The 22061-nt window shown below is 40.0% G+C and overlaps 1 protein-coding gene across 29 annotated transcripts in view; it reads right to left on the bottom strand.

The window, feature by feature from the left end:
- fnbp1b (formin binding protein 1b) overlaps nt 1–16883 on the bottom strand; it is a 54545-nt gene extending 37662 nt beyond the window's left edge. For 2 of the 29 annotated variants that reach the window (XM_080303550.1, XM_080303559.1), the window contains exon 1: nt 16271–16883. In XM_080303550.1, coding sequence (XP_080159676.1) covers nt 16271–16294 — 24 coding nt within the window. In that variant the 5' untranslated portion in view covers nt 16295–16883. Of the gene's footprint in view, nt 1–190; nt 1257–12301; nt 12439–16270 lie in introns of those variants that run through there. The other 27 variants (XM_080303544.1, XM_080303548.1, XM_080303552.1 and 24 more) reach the window with 21 other exon arrangements.
- Nucleotides 16884–22061: the final 5178 nt, after the last annotated feature.

Here is a 22061-nt window from a genome sequence, read left to right as displayed (position 1 = left end):
CCAAGCACATGCTCACTCTGAGACGCCATGTTCCAATTAAAGCAATTAACAATATTTACTTCATGATGAAAATTATTACAGACATCCAGCATTCAGGGCACAAAACAGAAAACAATAAGCACGCATAGCTGCACCCACATCATGCACACAAAACCCTCCTCTCCTCCTCTGCACACATAACTCAGATTACCCTTTTTTGTAGGGGCACCATCTTATCCACTGTGTCTCGTCGTGGAATCATTCAAAAATATCCAAATCCAGAAAATGTCCATCCGATGTCCTCCAAATTAGAGCACCAAAAAGCTGTGGTTAATTTGGAGAGGGCATCCACAAGACCATGCTCTAGATATCCACAGTTAAAGGGGTAACGTTATGGGGAACAATGAACCCCCACTTCTACACAATAACAACAGAAACTGGCCAGTTCTGATTATCCAGAAACAGCAAGAATGTGAAAGACCAGGGGAGGAACTCGCGCAGCAGTGGCTCACTCAAGTGCACGCTCTGAATCTGAAGCTATGGCTGCCCACAGCATTCAGGCTTAATGCTCCATCAGCCGTAAGGTGGAATAAGTGGGATGAGAGAGGACAGTGAGAGAGAGCGGAAAAAAAGAGGGAGGGGTCATGAAAAGAATGGAAATGGCAGAAGAGGCGGGATTATATGCGAGGGGATTAAAATTACAAGAGGGACTAGCCCACATTGCTGGGGTCTTGTAAACATTGTCACCTTGTTCACTTTACCATTTATCTAATTTAAAAAAATAAAAAAATAAATAAAAAAATGGATCCATGATAATGATGAGTCATTCTGAGATCACGAATCAAGAGACACTTCCTGAAGTAAAATGGAAAAGCCATCAACCAAGCAATTTGCAGGCTACAAGAGAAAAAGTGTATTAATAAATTATGAATTAGAAGAGAGTGCGATCAAAGAAAGAAATGCATTATGTGAAAGTAAGACACAAGCATATACTCATACTTTATCATTAGGTCACACCACATTTTCAATCCTGTATTGTAATGCCATGATCTCAACAACAGGAGCATCTCAAGCTGGTTTTATTGATAAACTGGAGTTACTGACTTCCCAAACGTATCAGGTGGGGCAGACTTAAACCTTTCTGCTGGGAGGTTTTGACCCCACATATTTCAAAGTAAGTACCTCTACTTGACAGGCATCAAATAAAAGGTCAGGTATTTTGAAGGCTCTATTTATATGAATGTAGACTCAGGCATAACTTTCATTTCAATGGATAGAGGAACATAAAACATGCATATATAGAACTGCTCAATTAAAAACTTTAAAACTTCCACTATGCATGTGCATTCACAAGATGATGGCTCAAACCACAATGTCAACGTGATGAGCAGAGATGCTAATCCCATGAGACCATTGAAGACGCTGATTCAATTTAAAGAACTAGTAAGCCACAAAAAAGTTTTTAAAGCATACACTTATGCTACATTATGAATGTGTTTATTATTAAGGGAGAGAAACATCCAAACCTATATAGCCCTGTGTGAAAAAGTGTGACATTAGACCTTTTGTTTACATTTGTGTTATCTTATTTAATTTGTTTGATGATCTAAAACATTTAATTGTGACAAACATACAAAAATAATAGTAAACCAGTATGGAGCAAAGACTTTTTCACAACACTGTTTATTACAATAACAAGAAACAGGCCTGTCACTGCACAGCTGAAGCTGAACCTCCACATGACTGACTTATGTATCTTGGTGCTGGCTCTTTTTGGGCAAGGTCTCCACATGTCTGATTTAGGAATCACAAAATAGATGTGACCCAACAGATTCAAATTGCTCACCATCTCTGATTAAATGTCATGCTACTTGCCAAAAGACCGACACCAGTCAACTAAGCCAATATTAGCCAATATAATACATACATTTGCTCTGCAGAATTGTGAAAACGTAACTAGTTTTTGACACGGAACACACTAAATGAATGACTGCCAAAATTCAATCAAGTGTAATTAATCGTAGCCCTAAAAAACACGAGAAAAATTCAAGTAGAAATACGGAATATGATAACAAAAGTGGTTTGAATACAAACAAAACCTCTAACAGACATTAAATTTGAAACAATCCATTCCATTAATCCTCCTACTGCCCCTTGTACTAATACCTTATGACAACCATCCTTTCATCTGCTGCCTCGGACACCTGACTTTATTGCTATCAAAGCCAATATGCTGGAATCCCTTCAGGAGATGACCCAGGTCCACTGCACTTATTTTTTCAGGATACCGTCCCAGTCAGTGAGCCACATGTACTAGTGTGGTCGTATGTAAAAGAAAATAAATATAACTGTGTGACTAAATGTTTTTTATTATTCAGGAAATGGAAAACAGATTCAAACTGAGAACAAAGGGAACATTAGCAGTTACTAAATTTACGTAGGTGGTCCATGGGCTGTAAGAAAACTAATGCATATCTGTATAAGGGTCAGCCTCATAAACTCTAGTTATTCTTGAGCGTTTTAGGAAGATTGCAGTGCAGGTATCAGACTGCCACTTAATCTGAACTAATACATACTATTGAACAACAACTTTTGCAATCCCACAAATAATAAAGGCCCAGGCCATTGCCTTGCTCCCCATTTAAAGACAGGCTTTCTCAACACATCAACTCATCTGAGGCAAAGATGAGCCAGTTTCACTGGAATGGTTACAAATTCCTGTTGGATTAAATTCACAGAAATATTTCACTTTGTAAACAATATATGATATTATGTGGTTGGAACTTCTCCCTCTATGCAAAATCTAATGAAAAAAAGGGCACAAGTTATATATGAACAGCGACTAGTATTAAAAAAAAAAAAATTCAAACACCAACATTCAGGCCCTTAAAATATCACTCCAACCTCTCTGATAATAGCAGAGCTTTTGAAAACCAGTGTAATTAAATCAAACCTCACGAAGACCTCAGGCTAAATTTCACAATTGCTATGAATTTAGTGGTATTTAAAGTCAAAACTAATCTTTTGACCCAATCTGGGTCTCAGTAGCTTTAAAATAAACATTTCCAGGTCATTTCATTGCTTCCATGATGTATACCTTACACTTCTTCCTTCAACTGAAAGAAGGGGCTTCTTTTCTTATCGTAACAACATTAGCAATAAGAGCTATTTGAAGGGATTTGGAGTAATCCATTCAGGGTTTTTTGTTATCTTTGATGTTACGCGTTTTTGGATGTAACAGTGGCCTAATCTATGAAGATTTTATTATCTATCCTATGGGAAACAATAAAATAGTCTTATCCTAATAATCAGTTCCTAACCACTGAATGATTTTGAATAACAAATGCACCTTTTAAGCAGTATATATTTCTTTAACTGTCAAAAGAAATGTAGTAAAGTCATATACAAATAGTATTGAAGCAGAAAAATTATTTTCTGGCCTACTGTCTGTTCTCCTTTCTTCAGCAGCAGACAGTAGAGAGTATCAGCACGCTTACATTCAGATATTTAGTAAGCTTAGAATCAACAATTAAAATAATTAGCCTAAAATAAAAATTATGTTTAAAGAACAAGGCATCAGATCAATCATCTTTAGCACCCTGCTCCCCAGGTTTTGTTAACCTCTTAAGCCCCAACGCCCCCTGATACGGGGGCAAAAGGCAGGAGATCAGTTAGGCTTGGGGCTTAAGAGGTTAAAGATTGAGATATTTGCTTTTGATTACTACCAAAGCTGCTAAGCGAAATGTGAGTATTTAGGACAGCCCTAGACTTTTCACTTCATGAAGGAATGCAGGGAGCACCAAAAGGAAACCGTTTAGCATAGTTATCTCTCCTTTTGTACAGCCAGGATAATGAGATCATGGAAAAAGCACCTGAAACAGGCCCTGTGTTACATCAGCAAACTTCTGGGCACACTTCTTATATTACTGGACTCATACCAACCCTGAAGAGGTCAGTTTGCTGCTCTGCTGATCACAGTAAAAATCAATATGCCATTAAAGCACAAGAATAAAGAAAAAGGGGCGAGGGGGGGCTATTTCACTTGTCAACTCAGAGGAAAGAACATGAAAAGGAATTACAGACTAATAACTTTAAAAAATGAAAGTATGAATTATGTTTGGCTTTGTTTTGTTAGTAAAGAGTTTGTATAATGTGCTTCATTTATTTCTCTCTGCAACGTAATCAATTCTACAGTAAATGAAAAATAAATTAAAAATAACAATAAGTCCCCACTGGGAAATGTTTTACTGAAATTATTTTGATGCATCGCTTTTTATTTTTTTTATTTATGCAATTGCAAAATTCCAATTAAGCCTTTAATCGGATTTCAACTTTAAACATAAGGAGTCTAACCACCCACTGAAAGGCTTTGAATGAAAAGAAAGAGCAGAAAGTGATGAGGTCACACGAGCACAGAGGGTAACCCGGAGAGGTCGAGGAGACAGATGCTCACCTAGAGAGGGAGCAGTGCAAAAGTCCATGGATGCTTTTGCCTTTATTTTGAAGGGTCAATGCGTTGACTGAAGAGCAAGAACAGCAGGCCTGTGCTGTCAAAGGAGGAGCTCTTTCTTTTCTACTTGTCTAGACTTTTGCTGGTGGAAGTGAATCATGCAAGGTATATAATGACGGGGATTCCTACACAGACCACTGACTGACTGAGTTGCAGAGGTTTTTGTTTTGTTTCACACCAAACTAGTGTTATGGGTATCAGAACAGCTTTAAACTCTAATCACGGGAAATATGAGCAAACTATTTTGAGTCTCATTAGCTGACAAACCCCGTCCCGAATGAGAAGAATCTGCTTTCACTGAGAACTGGTCATTAAATTGTGAGGGTCACACCAAAGAAAGAAAGAAAAAAAACAAATAGCCCAATTGTTCTACCAAATGTAGCCTCAACTTTAAAAAAAACAAAGTTGCACAAAATGTCCTGGTCTGGTTTATTAAGTGATTATTCAGAACGTTACATACAGCTTTTTACTGACCAGACAAAAGCACCACCCTCAGAGATGGAGTGAAAACTGATGTCCCCCTGAGTGGGTCAATGCAGCGTTTTCTTGTGCCTCCTCACGACAGTGGGCGTTCAGCTGCAAGAACAAATATTTGGTGGAGATGCCAAACCCTCTCTCTGACACACATCAGGCTTTGTCCAATAAAGTGGGGTGGAACAATGCCTCCATAGCTCGGTATGACCCCCTAGTCCAGGAGGAGAAATTGGTCACGATTGATTTAAACTAAAGAGCTACATCTTTAAATCCAAGGTGTTTTCACAACTGTGGTAAACAAATCCCCCCAAACCAAATGGCTTAATTAGTAAAATTACTGAAAGTTTACTTTTAGTCAGCTGAAAACTACCTGACACCAAGTCACAGATGTGTTGCTTCATTTTGTTAAAATAAGCAGTCGAGTGTAAATTTTGCATTTGTTTGCATACTACAGCTCAAAACAAAATTATTTTCATCTGCAGCACGAGCTGTAGGTACTCGTCACTTGTCTCCAACTAGGGCTGCCACAAACAATTATTTTGATAGTCGACTAGTCACCGATTATTTTTGCGATTAGTCGACTAATCAGATCATCATCCACTGGACGTACAGCGTACAGCTTATTGCACCAGCAGCATCTGGTCTTATATAACTATCATTAGCTTACAGCTTGAAGTGTTTGTGCTAACTAAAAATAAAGACAATATGGTAGTTTATTAATTTTTAATGAAATTTGCAGATTGTTTCGGTGAAGTTTAATAAACTCCTTGCTTTCTAAAATATAACAGGACACCGGAGTATATTCTCCAGCGTCTCACACTTCTGATAATCAGCTGTCTGCTTGACAGTTTTAGCTGTGCAAAAACTATAACTTTAATCTCAGCCAAACCGATTTACTCAGGAACAAATAAAATACTAAAGAAAGCCAAACAATAACATTTTTAAGTTATCTAAGTGACTTATATATATGTTTAACCTGACTAGCGAAAGACGGCGGTGGGTTTGAAAACGATTTGCCGGGAGTCCGGTGTTCTCACGGCTCTAGTTAGCCTTGCCCCCGCCTAGCTAACGAGCTAGTGGGTAACAGACGTCTCCGAAAACGTCGGAGCGCTTTTGAAAATATGTGGTGTCTTGATAAACTGAGCAGATATTTGAGGTTTACACAGCTACATTCTCGCCTGAAAATATGTTAAACGTTTATTTTGTGACCAAGAAAGAATAATAAGAGTAAAGTTAAAACTAACTAGCTGCCGCCATTGTTGACAACTGCGCTGGGCTGCGCTATGAATTCTGGGACACAGCTTCTTCTTCTTCGGGGTTTAACGGCAGCTGGCATCCTTGTACATGCAGTGCTGCCATCTTCTGTTTCAGTCCGTTATTACACTCTTAAATCCTACTACTCATTCCTGCGTCCTTTGTGATCTTACAAAGCTTCAAACGATGCGTCGACTATTAAATTAGTCGTCGACGATTTTAATAGTCGACGTAATCGTGACTAGTCGACTAATCGTGGCAGCCCTATCTCCAACTATGAACAAAATCATTATCAAACACCATCTAAAAGCCGGTCTGTGTTAGGATGTTACACTAACTTTAATGTTAAATGTTTAAGGCTTTGAGTGTGAAATTATGATGATTACTTCAAAGTAGGTTTGGTCTAATAATAGTTTTGTAAATGGTACACGTATTCAATCACAGCTCCACCAGCTGCAGCGTGGAGTATTTAAATAGCACAAATAAATAGCACAAAATTCAGTGAGTTATAAAAGTCAATAAGTAGCCTACCTGCAAACTTACGGGCAATGGCAACTTTAAAGAAAGAAAGTACACTCAGAGGCATCATAACTTGGGTTAAAAGGACTTATTATGGTGTAAGCACTAAATTTACCTATGTCCTCATAATGAATTAAAGCAAAAAAAGACTAGCAGGTAGAACACTCTTCAAATACAGTGCCCCCCTGCCTCAGCCTTACCAACAACAGCAAAACTGATGATGATATGAAAACAATTTTTATTATCACTTTTTAGGATCAGCTATCAACTGTCTCATGTTAGGTAATATGAAAATAACTGTGAAAGTACAAGGCACACGTGTCCAGGGCAAATGCACATGTGCAGCAACCATACACGCAAAACTTCCTGTAAAATATGAACAGCTGTTTGAGGCGGTGGATGACCTTACGTAAAACAACTCTTGTTTGCATGCACTGCAGGTATTTATAGAAATAACTCCTCTGATGGTCTGAAAATTTAAGGATGGAAGTTGATTCATGCACATGTGCATAATGCACTCTTGCTTTAAGCTATAGTTTTTTTTTTTACTGTGCTATCTTGTTATTTACTTCTGTCTTGTAACACTGGTAAGAAGTATGAGCTCTCATAGGTTTGCTCCTTTAATAAGAAGAGCTTCGTGTGGCATTTATGTAACAGGACATTTCTGCATGTCAGTTGTTAGTCATAGCCAACTCAAGAAGGAAAGTTTGGACATCAAATGGAAAGTTCTGCTGCAGCTCGGCGTCTCTTCTTTCACTCAGACAGTATATCAGAACCCTTTATGACTGTTACCCATACCTTTGACTAATCCTGCTGTTTGTCTGAACTAAACGAATCACTGTGCAAATATGACTGAAGTCAGAAATACTTGACTTACAGCACTGGTCGTTTTCATCTGCAGTAGCACCTGTAGATACTCGTCACTAGGGCTCAGCGGTGGCTCTTCTTTCTGTTCCTCTTTTTGTGTAATCACAGAAAGAGCACTGTCCAGAAAAACAAAAAACTCACTTCTTCTCCGCAACATGGTCACTGTTTTCATGAAGCAACAGGATAGGAAAATAAGTCGCAAATTAATCCGTCTCACTGGGATAAAAGAGAAAAGAAAAACCTGTCCTGGAATAATAATTGAGTGCTGATAGTTTGAAGATCCAGAATACAGTGGTGCAAAGACTCCTGATAATACCTAATACGCAAACATTTTCATTTCACAGGGGCCAGTGTAAACTCCGAGAATGCACCAAGAATAAGAAGCATAATGAGAAGGAACTAGCACAGAACTTGATTAAACCATGAAGTCATTAATCTGATTACTACACCCCCTTCTACCTTTACTACCCAATAGGCTGCTTTGTGGCTAATCCTGCAAACACACATTAGCCATTGTTCCTGCTGAGCTGTTTTTCTTCTTTTTGGAGGATAAAGCTCTTTAATCCTTTATATAACACGGTCTGTGGAATGAAGGAAACTTTGAACTTTGGAAAATGCCCAATTTGAATGAACTGTAATGAATTTATATTTTAGTCTGTCAGTTGATAATCATCTCTCATTTCTTCAAGCTGAATGTTATCTACATTTAACTGTGATAGATTCCCTGTCCATAAGCCTCATAAGATTATATAAATGGATCACTAAAGCAAGAGGTGTACTGACTGTCCATTACATATAGGCTGATCTATACTTTACCTAAGTCTGGCACTCTAATTTGCAAACAACTTGCAATTGAATCAACCTGTAACAGCATTTTCTGATATTAGCTTATTGCAGATATATGCTATTATAGCACATAGGAAAGATCCTCTGTGAACTTACCTGAACTACTGTTTTAAAGATTTCAGCCATAATTACTATTGCTACTTTTTGTTTTGTTTTATTTTTTAACAGCTAAATTATGAGAGGATTGCTAAGTGCTAATGGCAGTGCTAAGTTATCACCAGTTTGACCAGCTCAAGGCATCCATAGCTAAGGGTGTATTACACAAACACAATCCCTCTCGTCATTGCTAAAATTCATCCCCTATAAATAAATAAGCTATGAAAAGACTTCTTGCAGTGTCTGTCAGTCTAGTGTCAGATAATGTAAAATAATGAGCTTAAAAAAGCTCCAACATGCACCAAAACAGTCTCAGCACCCACCTTGCATTAAAAGCAACCATGTCTCAAACATCAATAACTTTTAAGTGTGAAGACACTTTAAGTGAGAGTGGTAACTGCACAGCTGCAGATTGCTCATCTTTGGAACCAGCCTCACTAGGCCATTTAAGGAAATGCACCTTTGGCACTTGGACATTGGCTTCATTTTTACAAGCCCAGAGGTTGCTGCTTGGTAAATAAATACAGACACATGCCAAAGCAGTGAGTTAATAGTGACTTCAGGTTCTAAATGACACCCCTGCTCAGCTGTCCCTAATAGTATAGATGCCGGGTTTCAAGGCAGTCATGCTACATGTTGCCATGACATGCCCGATTTAAATACTTTCCACTGAATAACATACTAACAACATGTTCCTTTGCAGTGGCTCAAACTATACTGTCTGAGATTACTGCACATCTTTGTCAACAAGTCTTAAAATCAAATTATGGCTGCCATGGGACTTATGTAATTTAAAGAAAAATAACACAAACAAACTGCACTACCTTATAATTAAGTCTGCTGGCAAACATTGTGGTTGTAAATGAGAGACTAGATTAAGCATGTTTGCATCTTATGTATTTTACACTTTGACCCAACTGTCTTGCTAGAGACTTTCTTCAGAAGTGACACGGAACATTTATTGCAAATGCTTCCAACTCACTCCAGCTTAGCTTCAGATAACAAGGGTCAAACCACTTTCTTTAAGGTGAAGGCGCACATCAGCAAGAAGTCATTTATACTTGAGTGGCATAACACAATTTAAAAGTGAAGTCATACAACTACTGCTAGCGCAGTCAGGGAGCAGTGTTGCTAATACAACAGAGAGCGCTGTTTTTCACTAGTGTACTTGTTGTTTTTTTTGTTTTTCACTAGTGTACTTGTTAAACCAACACAGCTGAACAAAAGCCAGTAATCTGCTAACAGGCCACACAAACTGTGGGACCATAACTGGATTTTATAAATCCATTCATTTCTCTCTCTTTTACGCTCATGTTAATATGTGTACTACTTCTCCACAAGGTAAAGGCCTTAGGGAACATGGAGTACTTTCACTTATCTAAATGAGCTGAGATATGTGCTACAGTTTCCCAGGCAATCTCTAAATTATGTGGCAGTCGTTTCGCTCCACCCTAACATGCCTCATCTCAGGATATGAGTAAAGATGCCTCTTTTTAGGGGCTGCCTGACAAGACAGGCAGATTACTCATCATGGAGGCACTTACACAAAAAAAAAAATGTTGACAAAGTTCTATGCAGTGTTTTCTATTTTAATGTACAGTATATGGAGGGCAACACCTATTCAGGGAGAAATGTGAGGGACATAGCTGTTACTGAATGGGAATCAGGGTTAAAGATTTAAATGGCATTTACTGTTAAAGCTATTTTACACTACAATCAGTGCTCTCTGTCCTCTCTGCCTGGCATCATTAACTATTAATTATTAATGTAAGTGCACACAATTTACCTTCTACCTTATTCAAAATACCAGTCTAGCTGAGACAAAATAGGTTTAATGCAGAATCCTGCAAAAGCAGAATCCATTACAACACTGTAGTTTTCCAAGGAAGCCTCAAAAAAGCTCACACAGTCACTTATTAACCATAAAATATGAAGTCAGTTCTTATTCTTATTCTAACTGTAAAGGAAGGAATATCACAGATATAATCAAAACTGAAGGGACTGAGGCTGAAGAACCAATGCCTGTTTAAGAAGTTGGTGCATCCCCCCCAAAAAACTACAACGCATAAATGCTGTATTGACATGGTCAAAGCAAACAAACAGTATTTTAAAGCTGTTTCCAAACGAGTGAACATGAAAAGAGTGTAAGAGACTAGAGCTACTGAGCAATATTAAAGAAAGGTATGAGTGGGCTAGAGTAATTGGTAGAAATGGAGTCCCGCAGTTAAAAAAGTGGGAGACAAACATGTAGTAACTGGATGTCTGCATGGTCCAGTTTTTATTACCACTAAATAACTAAATTTGACATGAATCAAGTCCTGAAGTAACTGATAATATGGTCTGACCACATCTTGAATAAAAATGAACAGATTTCCAGAAGGCAAAGTATCAGGAAGTGCATTCACAACAACCACTAAACCCATGTTTTCAGCACGTTCTCACACACGCACACACACACACACACACACACACACACACACACACACACACACACACACACACACACACACACACACACACACACACACACACTCTGATGCTTCCTAGATGGTTATATGTAACATCTGTGCTATCACATACAATTTGTCTTTGGGGATAACCAAAATGTAAAAGCCGCAAAAATAACAGACAATAAATACACTACCATCACTACAAGTCACACTTACAGTATGCAGTACAATATAACAGCAATTAGGATAATACAGACAGCTACAAGGTTCAGATGACAACATGTCAACTTGGAGTGACTGCAGTTCAACAGCTGTATATTTGCCACTGTCACAGCAATGATTAGAGTCTGGCTTTACAAATAACAAAAGAGGTGGTGACTAAAGATTAGAGGTTACAGTTACACTCTGTGGTGGGAGGAAATGAGTCACATTTCCATGGACAACATGACAAAACAGCCTAAACCGCTCCCATTGTGGAGGAAGTCACGTGTCATCTGAAAAGCACCAAATTTTCACATTTAAGAAACCAGCAAATGAGAATCAAATCAAATTCTACTCTAAATGGTCTAGCTAATTTAAAAAAAAATGCTGTGAGCCAATTCTGTATGAATACCACTTTCTTCTGCTCTTCACTCCTTAAGAGCCTTTAGAACAAATCCAGATTCATTCATCTTTGTTTTAGCATCACAAGAGCTTAAAGGAGGAGGAGAAGAGAAAATGGACTGGAAGTGGTATCACTGAGTCAGCAGGTGGGTGGTGACGGGTACAAGATTTAATGGTGAGAGCAATGGTGGTTGTAGTCTGCCAAGGGTTTCAGGCTCTGACCCCCACTGACTCCAACACACTGATAGAAAGAAACAAGCTAGCTCAGGTTTCAGTCCTGGAAGTGCCCTGAATATCAAGAGAACACCAGGAGGGATGAGGCTAGACCCCAGGGGAGCTTGAATCAAGATGAAATGGAACAGCAGAAAACACTGGGGAAATATCTGCCTAACACTAGACTCCAAAAACACCACCAGGAAAAGAGCCCTGAATACTTCACTGCTGCAAATGCAAGACTAAAACCATCAGGTGTTGACTTAAAATTTCCAATTAAAAATATAAGAGAAAGCAAGCAAGTTTACAAATCCTCTCCAAACCGTACAACTTTCCCTTTTGATGGCCAATACACAGATCCATGTCTTGGGTGAAACTGTCAATACAATACAATGCACAATCAAAGAAACTGGGAAAGTTCACTTCACTTCTGTGGGATATTGTGTCCTCATTCATAAATCCAGAGATGCTTCTGTAAAGCTCAACTCACCTTAAGCTGCTGCTCTCTGAGTAGAGTTTCAGCCTTGTCCATGTTGCCTCATCAATTAGTTATGTCACAGGAAAAGACACTTTTACATCCTACAGGCAGTGCAGACTTAGTGGACTCCAACATAACTGTGAGAAAAGCAGCTTCTGTCCAGTTCCCAAATTATCCACACGAGAGAAGTGAAACATTCAAGGTGTGTCATAATGGAAAGCTCTATAGTCACATTGTAAAGCCAGAAGGTGAGGTTAACTTCTTTTTTCAGTTTTCACAGCTATGCAACTTTGGTTTTTGAGAATATTATGTGCATCTTCTTCTTTCATTGATCTTCATATAGTAGCACCTCTGCAGCTTAAAGCACCAGCTCTACACTGTGCATCTGAGCAACATCTCAGAGGAAATGCTGCGGTCTTGCTTTCTTCAATACTTCAATCTGACTTGATTTAGATTTTTTTTTTTTAATTAAAGGTGACAAGACCTCTATAGTTAGGAACAAAATTGTAATTTTTTTCTGACACCAGGTCCACATTGAAACAGTCACAAGTTAGACCACATTTGACTTCCTTCTTGTTTCGTTCCATTCGGTCACATTTGTACATAATGCTTATTCCCTTTTGTGCATGCATGTGATTCTAATTGTTTTACTCAATTCTCTGCTTTCACAAAAAGAAAGCCAGTTATTTCCTAACAATCTTGCAAAGACTTTGATGCCAACTTACTTTTTATAGCATTTTGTCAGAATGTAATGATGTTTAATATCCTGGTTAGGTTGTATTGTCAGTGGCAAATGCTGTTTAGAAATAATGTTGCAAACCATAGCTAGGCTCTTCTGACACACTGTTTCTGTAACACTGATCTAACTGGTACTGTGACAAGGACATGAGTGTGATGGCATGCCAGTAAACATTCTCAAAACCTTTCTTTAAGAACACAGTGAATGCTATTATCGGTGCTGTGATGTTGCACCAAAGGTATTCAACATTTTGGAGTTGACTGGTTGGTGCTTTACTCATTGTGAGTAATGCAGTTCAAACAATAAAGACCCACCACAAGTCAAGTTCATTTATTTACCCTGTTAGTCTGTCTAACGCTCACATTTGCAAGCCACAAAAGTAATTTGATACAGTTCTGCTAACACTTTATTCTCTATTGTGATAAAGTTTCAGTTATACTCTACTGTCTCCACAAAGCAGCAAAGGGAGAAATATCGCTATAAGATCTGTTTGCACTACCTCACCATGTGGCTAAGAGTTTAGAAACTGTGCTCTACTTTTACTTCACTTCCTGAAATATCATACACTTTCCTGTTCAAAGCGAGAAACAACAGGATGAGCTTGTTGAAAAAGTCCAGTGCATGTCGTGACTCAACCTTCATCTGTCACGCTGCATGCTCCTTTTAAGGCTAATGTCCAGTAATTTGTGTTGTGCCAGGATAATAACTACAGCTGCAATGATTAAGCAATGGATGGTTTACGCAAGCAGAATTTTTGATATTTCATCCATTCATGTTCAGCTATGCTGTTCTCTCTAGATTTATAGCAAATGGATAGCGTTGCATTAAGTGAGTGCAACATTACACTCGAGCCTTGTGACAGCTAATGCTGAAACCGTGCACTCATCTTAAAACAGTTATTATGATAACAATTTTATTGTGAAAACTTTTCTGCCTATAGCTCTTCAAATGTGAGGGATGTCTACTTATATTTGTTTAATAAACATAAAAGTAACTGGATTGTACATAATAAAGATCGTGCATAGATGCAGGGCACAACTATGCAATCTAACCAACCACATACTGGTTAGTTACATCCTTGTTCTACTTAAAAGTGTGGGTGCTGCCACAATAGCATAGCTGAGGTTGCTGTGTTGGGACGACAGCCCAATTAGCTGTGTGCATTGTCCACCTGCAGAGCACTGCTCAAATCAACCTGCATGTTGAAGAATCAAGTGTCTGGACTCTATTCAGCCTGCTAAGAAAAAAAAGCAAGCATCTGGTTGTAATACATTATTCTCTGCAAAAAAAACTTGTAAATGCTTTCCAGACCAAAAGGTACACATGAAAGTCTGTAAAGTACCTCAAGGGTATTTTGGCTATGCATGACTACCTAGGCAATAGCATTTGTCAGCCAAGCATTGTGGTACAAAAATGAAAATACACAGAGAGCACAGAAAAACTGCAACAAAATGTGGAGTGCCAATGGTTTTCTTTGTGAACTTTGGACCAGGTAAATTACTGGAGAATTCAGTGAGTGGCTCCCCCTCCATTTTTTTTAAAATGAAAAAACATCCCTACGTTAACTATCTCCAGACCACTTGATGTCTACTAGAAGAAAAAAAATCAAACTTATAACATTGACTTTAGACTGCTGTTTGTGTCAGGGCAAAAAGGGCTCCAAGCTGCAATCCTAAAGAGACTGTAATGTGATATATTGCACACAGGTAAAAACCAAGCAAATACATTTCCCAAGCTGAACACCTCATATTAAAAGAAGCTGTGTTTGCTATAAATATTTGCATGAAAAACGGTGCAACGTGAGTTTATGTAAATACACTCTGACCCTCCTGACGGGTTCAAATCTATACTCCGTGCTTGGCTTCATGCATGTCTGTGCCAAAGCACAAACTAGCACATGTGCTATATTTAAAACGTGCAATTAATTGTGAAACAGCCAACAAGCAAGCACCTCTGGGGGGGAGAAGAATCACTCTTTCACACTTGCAGCAACTACCTATTATCGAGTCATAAAAAAAGAGTGCTGTAATGTTCATTACTGCTTTGCTTTTTCCTTTTTCTTTACATGGTTGCCTTACAAGTGTGAGCATGTGTCTGAATACAAATTAGGAAATGCCAGCTAGCTTGATGAGGGCTACTTCCAGGTTGTAAGAAGTTCAACACTGCCTGAAAGTCAATTTCAAAGAGGAATAGGCTTAAAAGTGACATCATGGTAGAGGAATTTATTGTAGTCGGGTCACCGGGCTTCTACTTTGTCTTCTGCTGCTGCTCATAAAGGTCTTGGTGACTCCAGGAACCATATTATTGTCTTTTCAGACAGGCCTATGTAGTATGCGGTTTCTTTTTTTTTCACAGCAACTATCTTGACATGAAATAAGAGGTGTTACTAATCACATTAATTACACCTCTGATCCTTCGCTAATGTGATTAGCAACACCTGCGTTAACCTACTATTTCGAAACAGCTACTATGGCAAAACTTTTTATTTCAAAATCTATCTGAAATCTCTCTGTAGATGCAAATACTTTTTAGAGAATGCAAACAACTACACAGCTGGGGGGCTTAAAAGTAGCGACTGTAATAAATCCATAAGTAGTGAAATGAGTGTAACCTGCTACTTAGTGGAAGAACGAGTTCAACATTTGCCTCTGGTTTTAGTAACCTCAGGATCAGAGATGCACAACTAGGGGAACTTAACCTTATCTACTTCCTCTGCTTGCTTTGATAATGCAGCCTGTGAGATGTGCGCATTTATCTGCGGGTTAGCCATGCATTCATTACACGGTAACAAGCAAAGAGAAAAAAAGGCAACCGTCGCCGCAAAGAGAACAAACAGCCACAACGATTTGTCTGCGCTGGGAAACGGGAATTGCCGTGTTATATTGCGAGGGGGTGTGTGCAAAAGCGTGGTTTGAAAGGCTCAAATGTAAACTAAAATGGATGGCGAGCTAACGCTAGCTGCCCATATTTATGCACCATTCCCTTCTTGCTAACAACACCATGCCACCTCGTAGTAATAAAACACACAATCTCACGCAATAACTGCTACAAATTAGCCCCCCTTTAGCCTGTGTCATCGAACACTAACACGCATAAAGACGTGCTCACTAGACATCGTTTTTAGCGGAAAAAAGCGGGGTACTGCGCATTGTCACACGCATGTTTATTCTGAGAACCGTTATACGCACGCACGCACTCAATGATAAAGCGAGAGCAAACGTTACAAGTGCACCAGGACTCACCCATAGCTCTGTCCCCCAGCTCATGGTTTCAGTGTGATGTCCTAGGAATAATCCACAGCTCGTACGAGGTCTTTCCAACACACACAGCGCCGATAGCAGACGTGATTTTTGCCTCTGTGGTATTCGCCTGTCAACGTTGAGAAGAAAAAAAACGCTCCTCTCCTTGTAGGTGTTTTTTTCACACTCTCATCCTGTCTGACACAAGATGGCCAAGAGCTGCAGCATAATCTTCAAACAGGGTAGTCTCGCTAAATGCAGCGCGCGGGCACAAGCGCCAATGACAGCTGCTCCTGCGCGCGCACAGCCGAGAAGAAAAAAAAGCCTGGTGGGGGGTGTCACTGCGGGGTTGTCCAATAAAGCCTTTACCGATATCTCTGCTCGCTCACTCTCCTCGCTGTGTCATTGCACTGGTGAAAAGCCCGTTTAGAAATGCTATATGAACGCAGGGGAGTGGTGTGAAAGGGGTCGCCACCCTTGGCAGATGTTGCATTGAATAGTCCCAAAGGGTTTCGGAGTAACTTCTGGCCAACAAACCCTACTTTCTCTCTCGTCTTTTGTCAGGGTCCCCCCCCCCCCCCCCCCCACTCCTTGTCTGATGAGCCATGGCGATCACGCATGACGCCGACAACGCCTTTAATGTAAACATGTACCTCACAAGATCCACAATGTGTTACATACTTATAGGTTTGATGTATATTTTCTATCTACTTAAAACTTTGCGTAGCGACAGGTGGCCGTTGTTTGCGTCATCTAGCGCAATTATACATAAAACTACTTAGGGTAGCTAAACTAGTTTAGTTCTCAAATAAAAAGCACCTTATACTTGCTCCCTCTTGTTCCAAATGATATTTTTATGTTCCCTACAATATACGCTAATTAAGTATAAATATAACTATATGTTACAAATAGGGAATTATTTTCATATTCAACATATCATCCAGGTGTAAACATTGGTCTAATCAGACACCTGTAATGGCCATCACATTTATTGTGATGATTTATGTCGATCGTCTTTATTAGAAAACATTTCAGTCACGCACTATGCTTTCCTCCGTTACTATAGCAACACCCCCATCTGTTGGCAGAAAATAGAGACACACCAGTCCAACCAGTGTGCGTATCAGCACAGCTTAAAGAAAACAGAAAAGCACTACAAAAAGAGAACAGGGATCGTGTTTGTGATGCCTGGATTAAAATACTCATAAGGATCAGATGATTTTGAAGTAGTTTTTAATTGTGCACGGTTTTTGGGGACTTTGAATGAAACAAGCCGTGTCTCATTTGTTACCTTTGCGCTTGTTAAAGTGGAAATGTTACCTCTTGTCAAGCTCCATATTTATATTCTTGGACTATATCACTGTACATCAACATATAATAACAGTTCTCCAGAGCACAACACAAAATAATTTCGATCAAAACATTTTATTATTTTAGATCAGGGGTCACCAACATGGTGCCCACGGCCACAAGGACCACGAGTCACCAGCGGCCTGTTCTAAAAATAGCTCACCATAGCGCCACTTAGCAGTGAGCAGCATCTAAGATTTTTGTTGCTATTCTTTTTTTTTTTTAAATCACACTTGCATTGGTCTAAATTAGATTATTTTATTTTTTTAATTTAAACAACAACAAGTGTTTCATTTTAGATCAGGACTACTGGTCTTCACAGCAACGGTTGCCGTGGAGACAAGCTAGCTGTCAGCAAAGAGGAGGAGATGATTAAAACATCTTGCAATCCAAAGGCGAAGACACGTCGCTGATGGAGGACACTGAGTCGACACTTGATCTTGCATTTTTAACGGACATTACTGGAAAACTGGACTATTTGAACGGTGAGCTCCAAGACAAAGATAAGATTGTTGCTGACATGATGCAACAAGTCCAGACGAACATTTTCTCTGTGCATTTATAGAGAAAAAGGGTGCTGCACTTTGAACAGCACGCAATGCCAGGGTCCCCACTAACATACAAAGAAAGCAATACCAGATGTTCTCAGTGGCAACATGACAATGTCATGGTAAAGTTGGATTTAAATATTGAAAAACAGATGTGTTCGTTAAATGTACTATATGATCATTTTTAAAAAAAAATGCTGCAGATTTGGTGACAAGTTCAGTATTATCAGAAACTTGATTTTTCTTTGTTACATAGTTACATAAGTGATCATCTGTGTAAACATGGTGCAACATAGTGCATGATTTGTTAAAAATTGTTAGTGGCAAGTGACAATGTTGTACATGTGATCATTTGAAAATGTAAATACTTGCAGAGACTTATAGAACCATAAAGTGTTGCATGTTTTTATTTATCTTTATATAAGAAAGTAATTGAATATATCAGTCTAAATCAATATTATAAAATACTCAGCCAGCAGGTTCTCAACTTTAGAGACCCCAACTACTGTGCAAATGTCTTAATCTGAACATAATCATAAAAATGTTATCAAGTCTACACGTATCTTTTAATGTCATTTAGGGGAAACAATCTGTTTTTCATATGTTTAGAAATGTTTTAAACACAATCACATCAACTTTTTTATTGTAAATTTCCTTTTTTGTTTTTATGTCCGACTTTACTTTGTCCCTTTGTAGTCAATGCTCAACTTGCTTGCAAGTCTGATAACATAAATAATTTTCTATTCTGCAAAATTGTTGTGTGAAATAACTGTGCAAAAAGGTCCCTTTCACACAGATTTGACTGTTTTGACATATCCAGTTAATCATCCAGTTAAATTCTGTCCTTTGTCCTTGTGTGACAATAGATGTTAGCCTCAGGCCATCAGCTCTTCAGCCTCTGAAAGGACCAAACCTGTGACACTCCAATGCATCTCTCCTATAGGAGATAAAAAGCAGATTCTGTGAGACGCCTTTCAAGCAAGCTGTTAACTCTCAGAAACTTGTCCTCTGATTCAGTTATGGCTTTGGGTCTGCCAAACCTCTTCCTGTCACAGTTTGCCCCAGTTTCTGAGTGCCTTTTGATGGTGAAGGAAACTACTCACTGACACCTTCTTTGCCATTTCTCTGTAGGAAAGACCTACATTTTTAAGTGTTATGATGGTATGTCTCTCTTCAATTCTCTTAATTGTCTTTTTTTCCCCACCATTTTTGTAGCAACACACTACTTTCTGCAGTGAAACACTTTTCAACTGATGCTCACGAGGGTATGGTACCACAGTGTGTTCCAACAATGCAGACAGAGGGGGTTGTAAGTAATCCAGAAAAGTTGGAAATAGCACCAGCTTTCAAGGCTTGCTCAACCTCTATTGATTTAACAACTTTAAATTATGAACCCATTTTATGTTAGCTGAAAAAGGCCTTTTTGTATAATTCTGAAATGTAGATTATTTTTCAGTTTTGGGTAACCTTACTCTTTTAACCTCTGGCAGTTCACCACTTAATTTTTCCAACCTATTCACACTATTCATTGGACTTGAACAACTTGAATTGTTTTGAAAATTGCAATTATTAAGACTTTTATTAAGTTTATTAAATATTTTTTTAAGTGCAGCTTATGATGATATGAGTGTCTGCACTGCCATCTGCTGGCTGTGTTGGCTCAATTCACTGACACTGTAGGAGCGAAAACTTCAGACCTACCTGTTGATAATGATGCAGTAATATGTTGTGTGGTATACAGAAAGAGGAGAGGTTTTCTGTAGGTCGTTTCTAAGGATGAAAAATAAATATCAGTGAGATATTAAGTCATGAATCTATTGATTTGTGTCATGATGGGACAGTTCTGACTTTAACTGTTTCCTGACCAAAAGTCTCCTTTTGGTAAAACATTTAGTAACAGACACATGAAAAACCATCAAATTAAATAATTGCTCCATAGCAATAGAGAAAAAACTTTAAGTGGAACTGAAATACCCTAATGTACTGTACATTTATATCACCAAACACTTTGATGTAAATAATTGTAACTAATAATAACTTTGTTTGCAAATTCTGTGCTTAAGTGTCATTTCAAATTATCAAAATAATTTGCTAAACATGTTTGTGGTTTTCAAAGTAACAAAATATAACTTTTTGCTACTTGGATTTTGTGTGATTGTAGTTCAGTTGTATTAATACAGTATGCCAATGAAAAAAATAATTGTAAAATTAGACATGAGGAAAGAATGATACTGAACAAGGCAAATTGTTTTAAAGGTGAAATATAAAGGTAAAATTAAAAGTAGTCAAAAATAGTGCATTGAGCCGTGGAATCCTGAGGGTTAACCCGATAAAGTGTGAAAATTAGGCTTAAATTTTTTGTGAAACATTTGTTCATGACAGTGCAGATTTCTGTGATTTTGTGTTGATTTATATTGTGGCGAGCTCAGAGATGGAGGAGACGGAGGTATCGTTTAGTCTTGCTCCCCGTGAGCTAGCCAGGGAGCACAGCCGTTTATTAACAGTTGGAGAAGAACACACTGCCGCTAGCTAGCTGCTCAGCGCGGCAACAACAACAACACACAGGGCGCCCTCTGACCCCGGAAGGACACACCGTCGCAGCGAGAGGGCGTCACCCGTCACCATACACAAAACATAACTGTACAAACAGCCCTGACCCGCTACATAGCCCCCACCTAAGGGGTCAGTCGTCCCCGACGACTCCATGACCCCACACAAAGTCCTGCAAATGTCCAGGTGCCTTCTTTTGGCGCACCGGCTGGTCACAACCGGCGGCGGAAAAGTCACTCGGGTCAGAACATGGGGTGCCACCATCATCCTCTGCCCCGCCGTCTGCCGGAGCGAGCGGTCGGTACGGTGAGAGCCTGTCCCGGTGCAACACCACCATGCGCCCCGGGCCCTGCATGCGGATACGGTACACCACGTCTGTTAGCCACTCCACGACCTCCGCCGGCCCTTGCCAGTGACTGCAGAGTTTGGGGGACATTCCCCTCTTGCGAACCGGGCAGTACACCCAAACCTTGTCGGCAGGCATGAAAACCCCCCCTCGGCACTTGGTGTCGTAGGCTCTTTTCTGTCGTACTCCGGCGTTGGCCTGGGCCTGGCAGGTGTAGTCATGAACCACCTGCAGCCGCTCCCTCAGCCTCCTGTAGTAGTCCACCATCAATCTCCGGCTCGGGGGGGGGGGGACCCGAACACCAGATCCACAGGCGTCCGGAGCTCCCGTCCAAACATCAGAGCGGCAGGTGTGCACTGGCTGGACTCCTGCACCGCAGTCCGATACAACCAAAGGACCAGGGGCAGATGTCGGTCCCAATCCTGCTGGTGGTGGCTGGTGAGAATGGCGAGCTGGGTGGCCAGCATGCGGTTGAAGCGCTCAACCAAGCCATCGCTTTGTGGGTGGAGCGGTGTGGTTCTCGTCTTCTCCACCCCCAGTCGCCGGCAGTTCTCCCCGAAGACCTTCGATTCGAAGTCACGCCCCTGGTCACAGTGGAGCTCGGCTGGGACCCCAAAACGGGTGAACATCTCCTCCACCAGCTTCTCGGCCGTCGTCGTTGCGCTCTGGTCCGGCACCGCGTAGGCCTCTGGCCACTTTGTGGAATAGTCCATAGCTATCAACACATACTGGTTCCCTGACTCTGTGACGGGGAAAGGCCCTAGGACGTCCACTCCCACTCTTTCCATTGGGGCCCCCACCAGGTACTGCTGAAGGGGAGCAGTGGAGCGTTGAGTTGGGCCCTTCTGTGCCGTGCAGGTGTCACAGCAGTGCACATGAAGTTCCACATCCCGTCGACAGCCAGACCAGTAGAACCGTCCCCTGAGGCGGCGGAGAGTTTTGGCGTTCCCATAGTGTCCTGCCCCCACCGAGCCGTGGACCAGCTCAAGCACCTGCGACC

Source organism: Astatotilapia calliptera, chromosome 7 (assembly GCF_964374335.1).
Source record: "Astatotilapia calliptera chromosome 7, fAstCal68.1, whole genome shotgun sequence".
Taxonomy (NCBI): domain Eukaryota; kingdom Metazoa; phylum Chordata; class Actinopteri; order Cichliformes; family Cichlidae; genus Astatotilapia; species Astatotilapia calliptera.
Note: the sequence above shows the minus strand (reverse complement) of the source record. Positions and strands in the feature narration are given on the sequence as shown.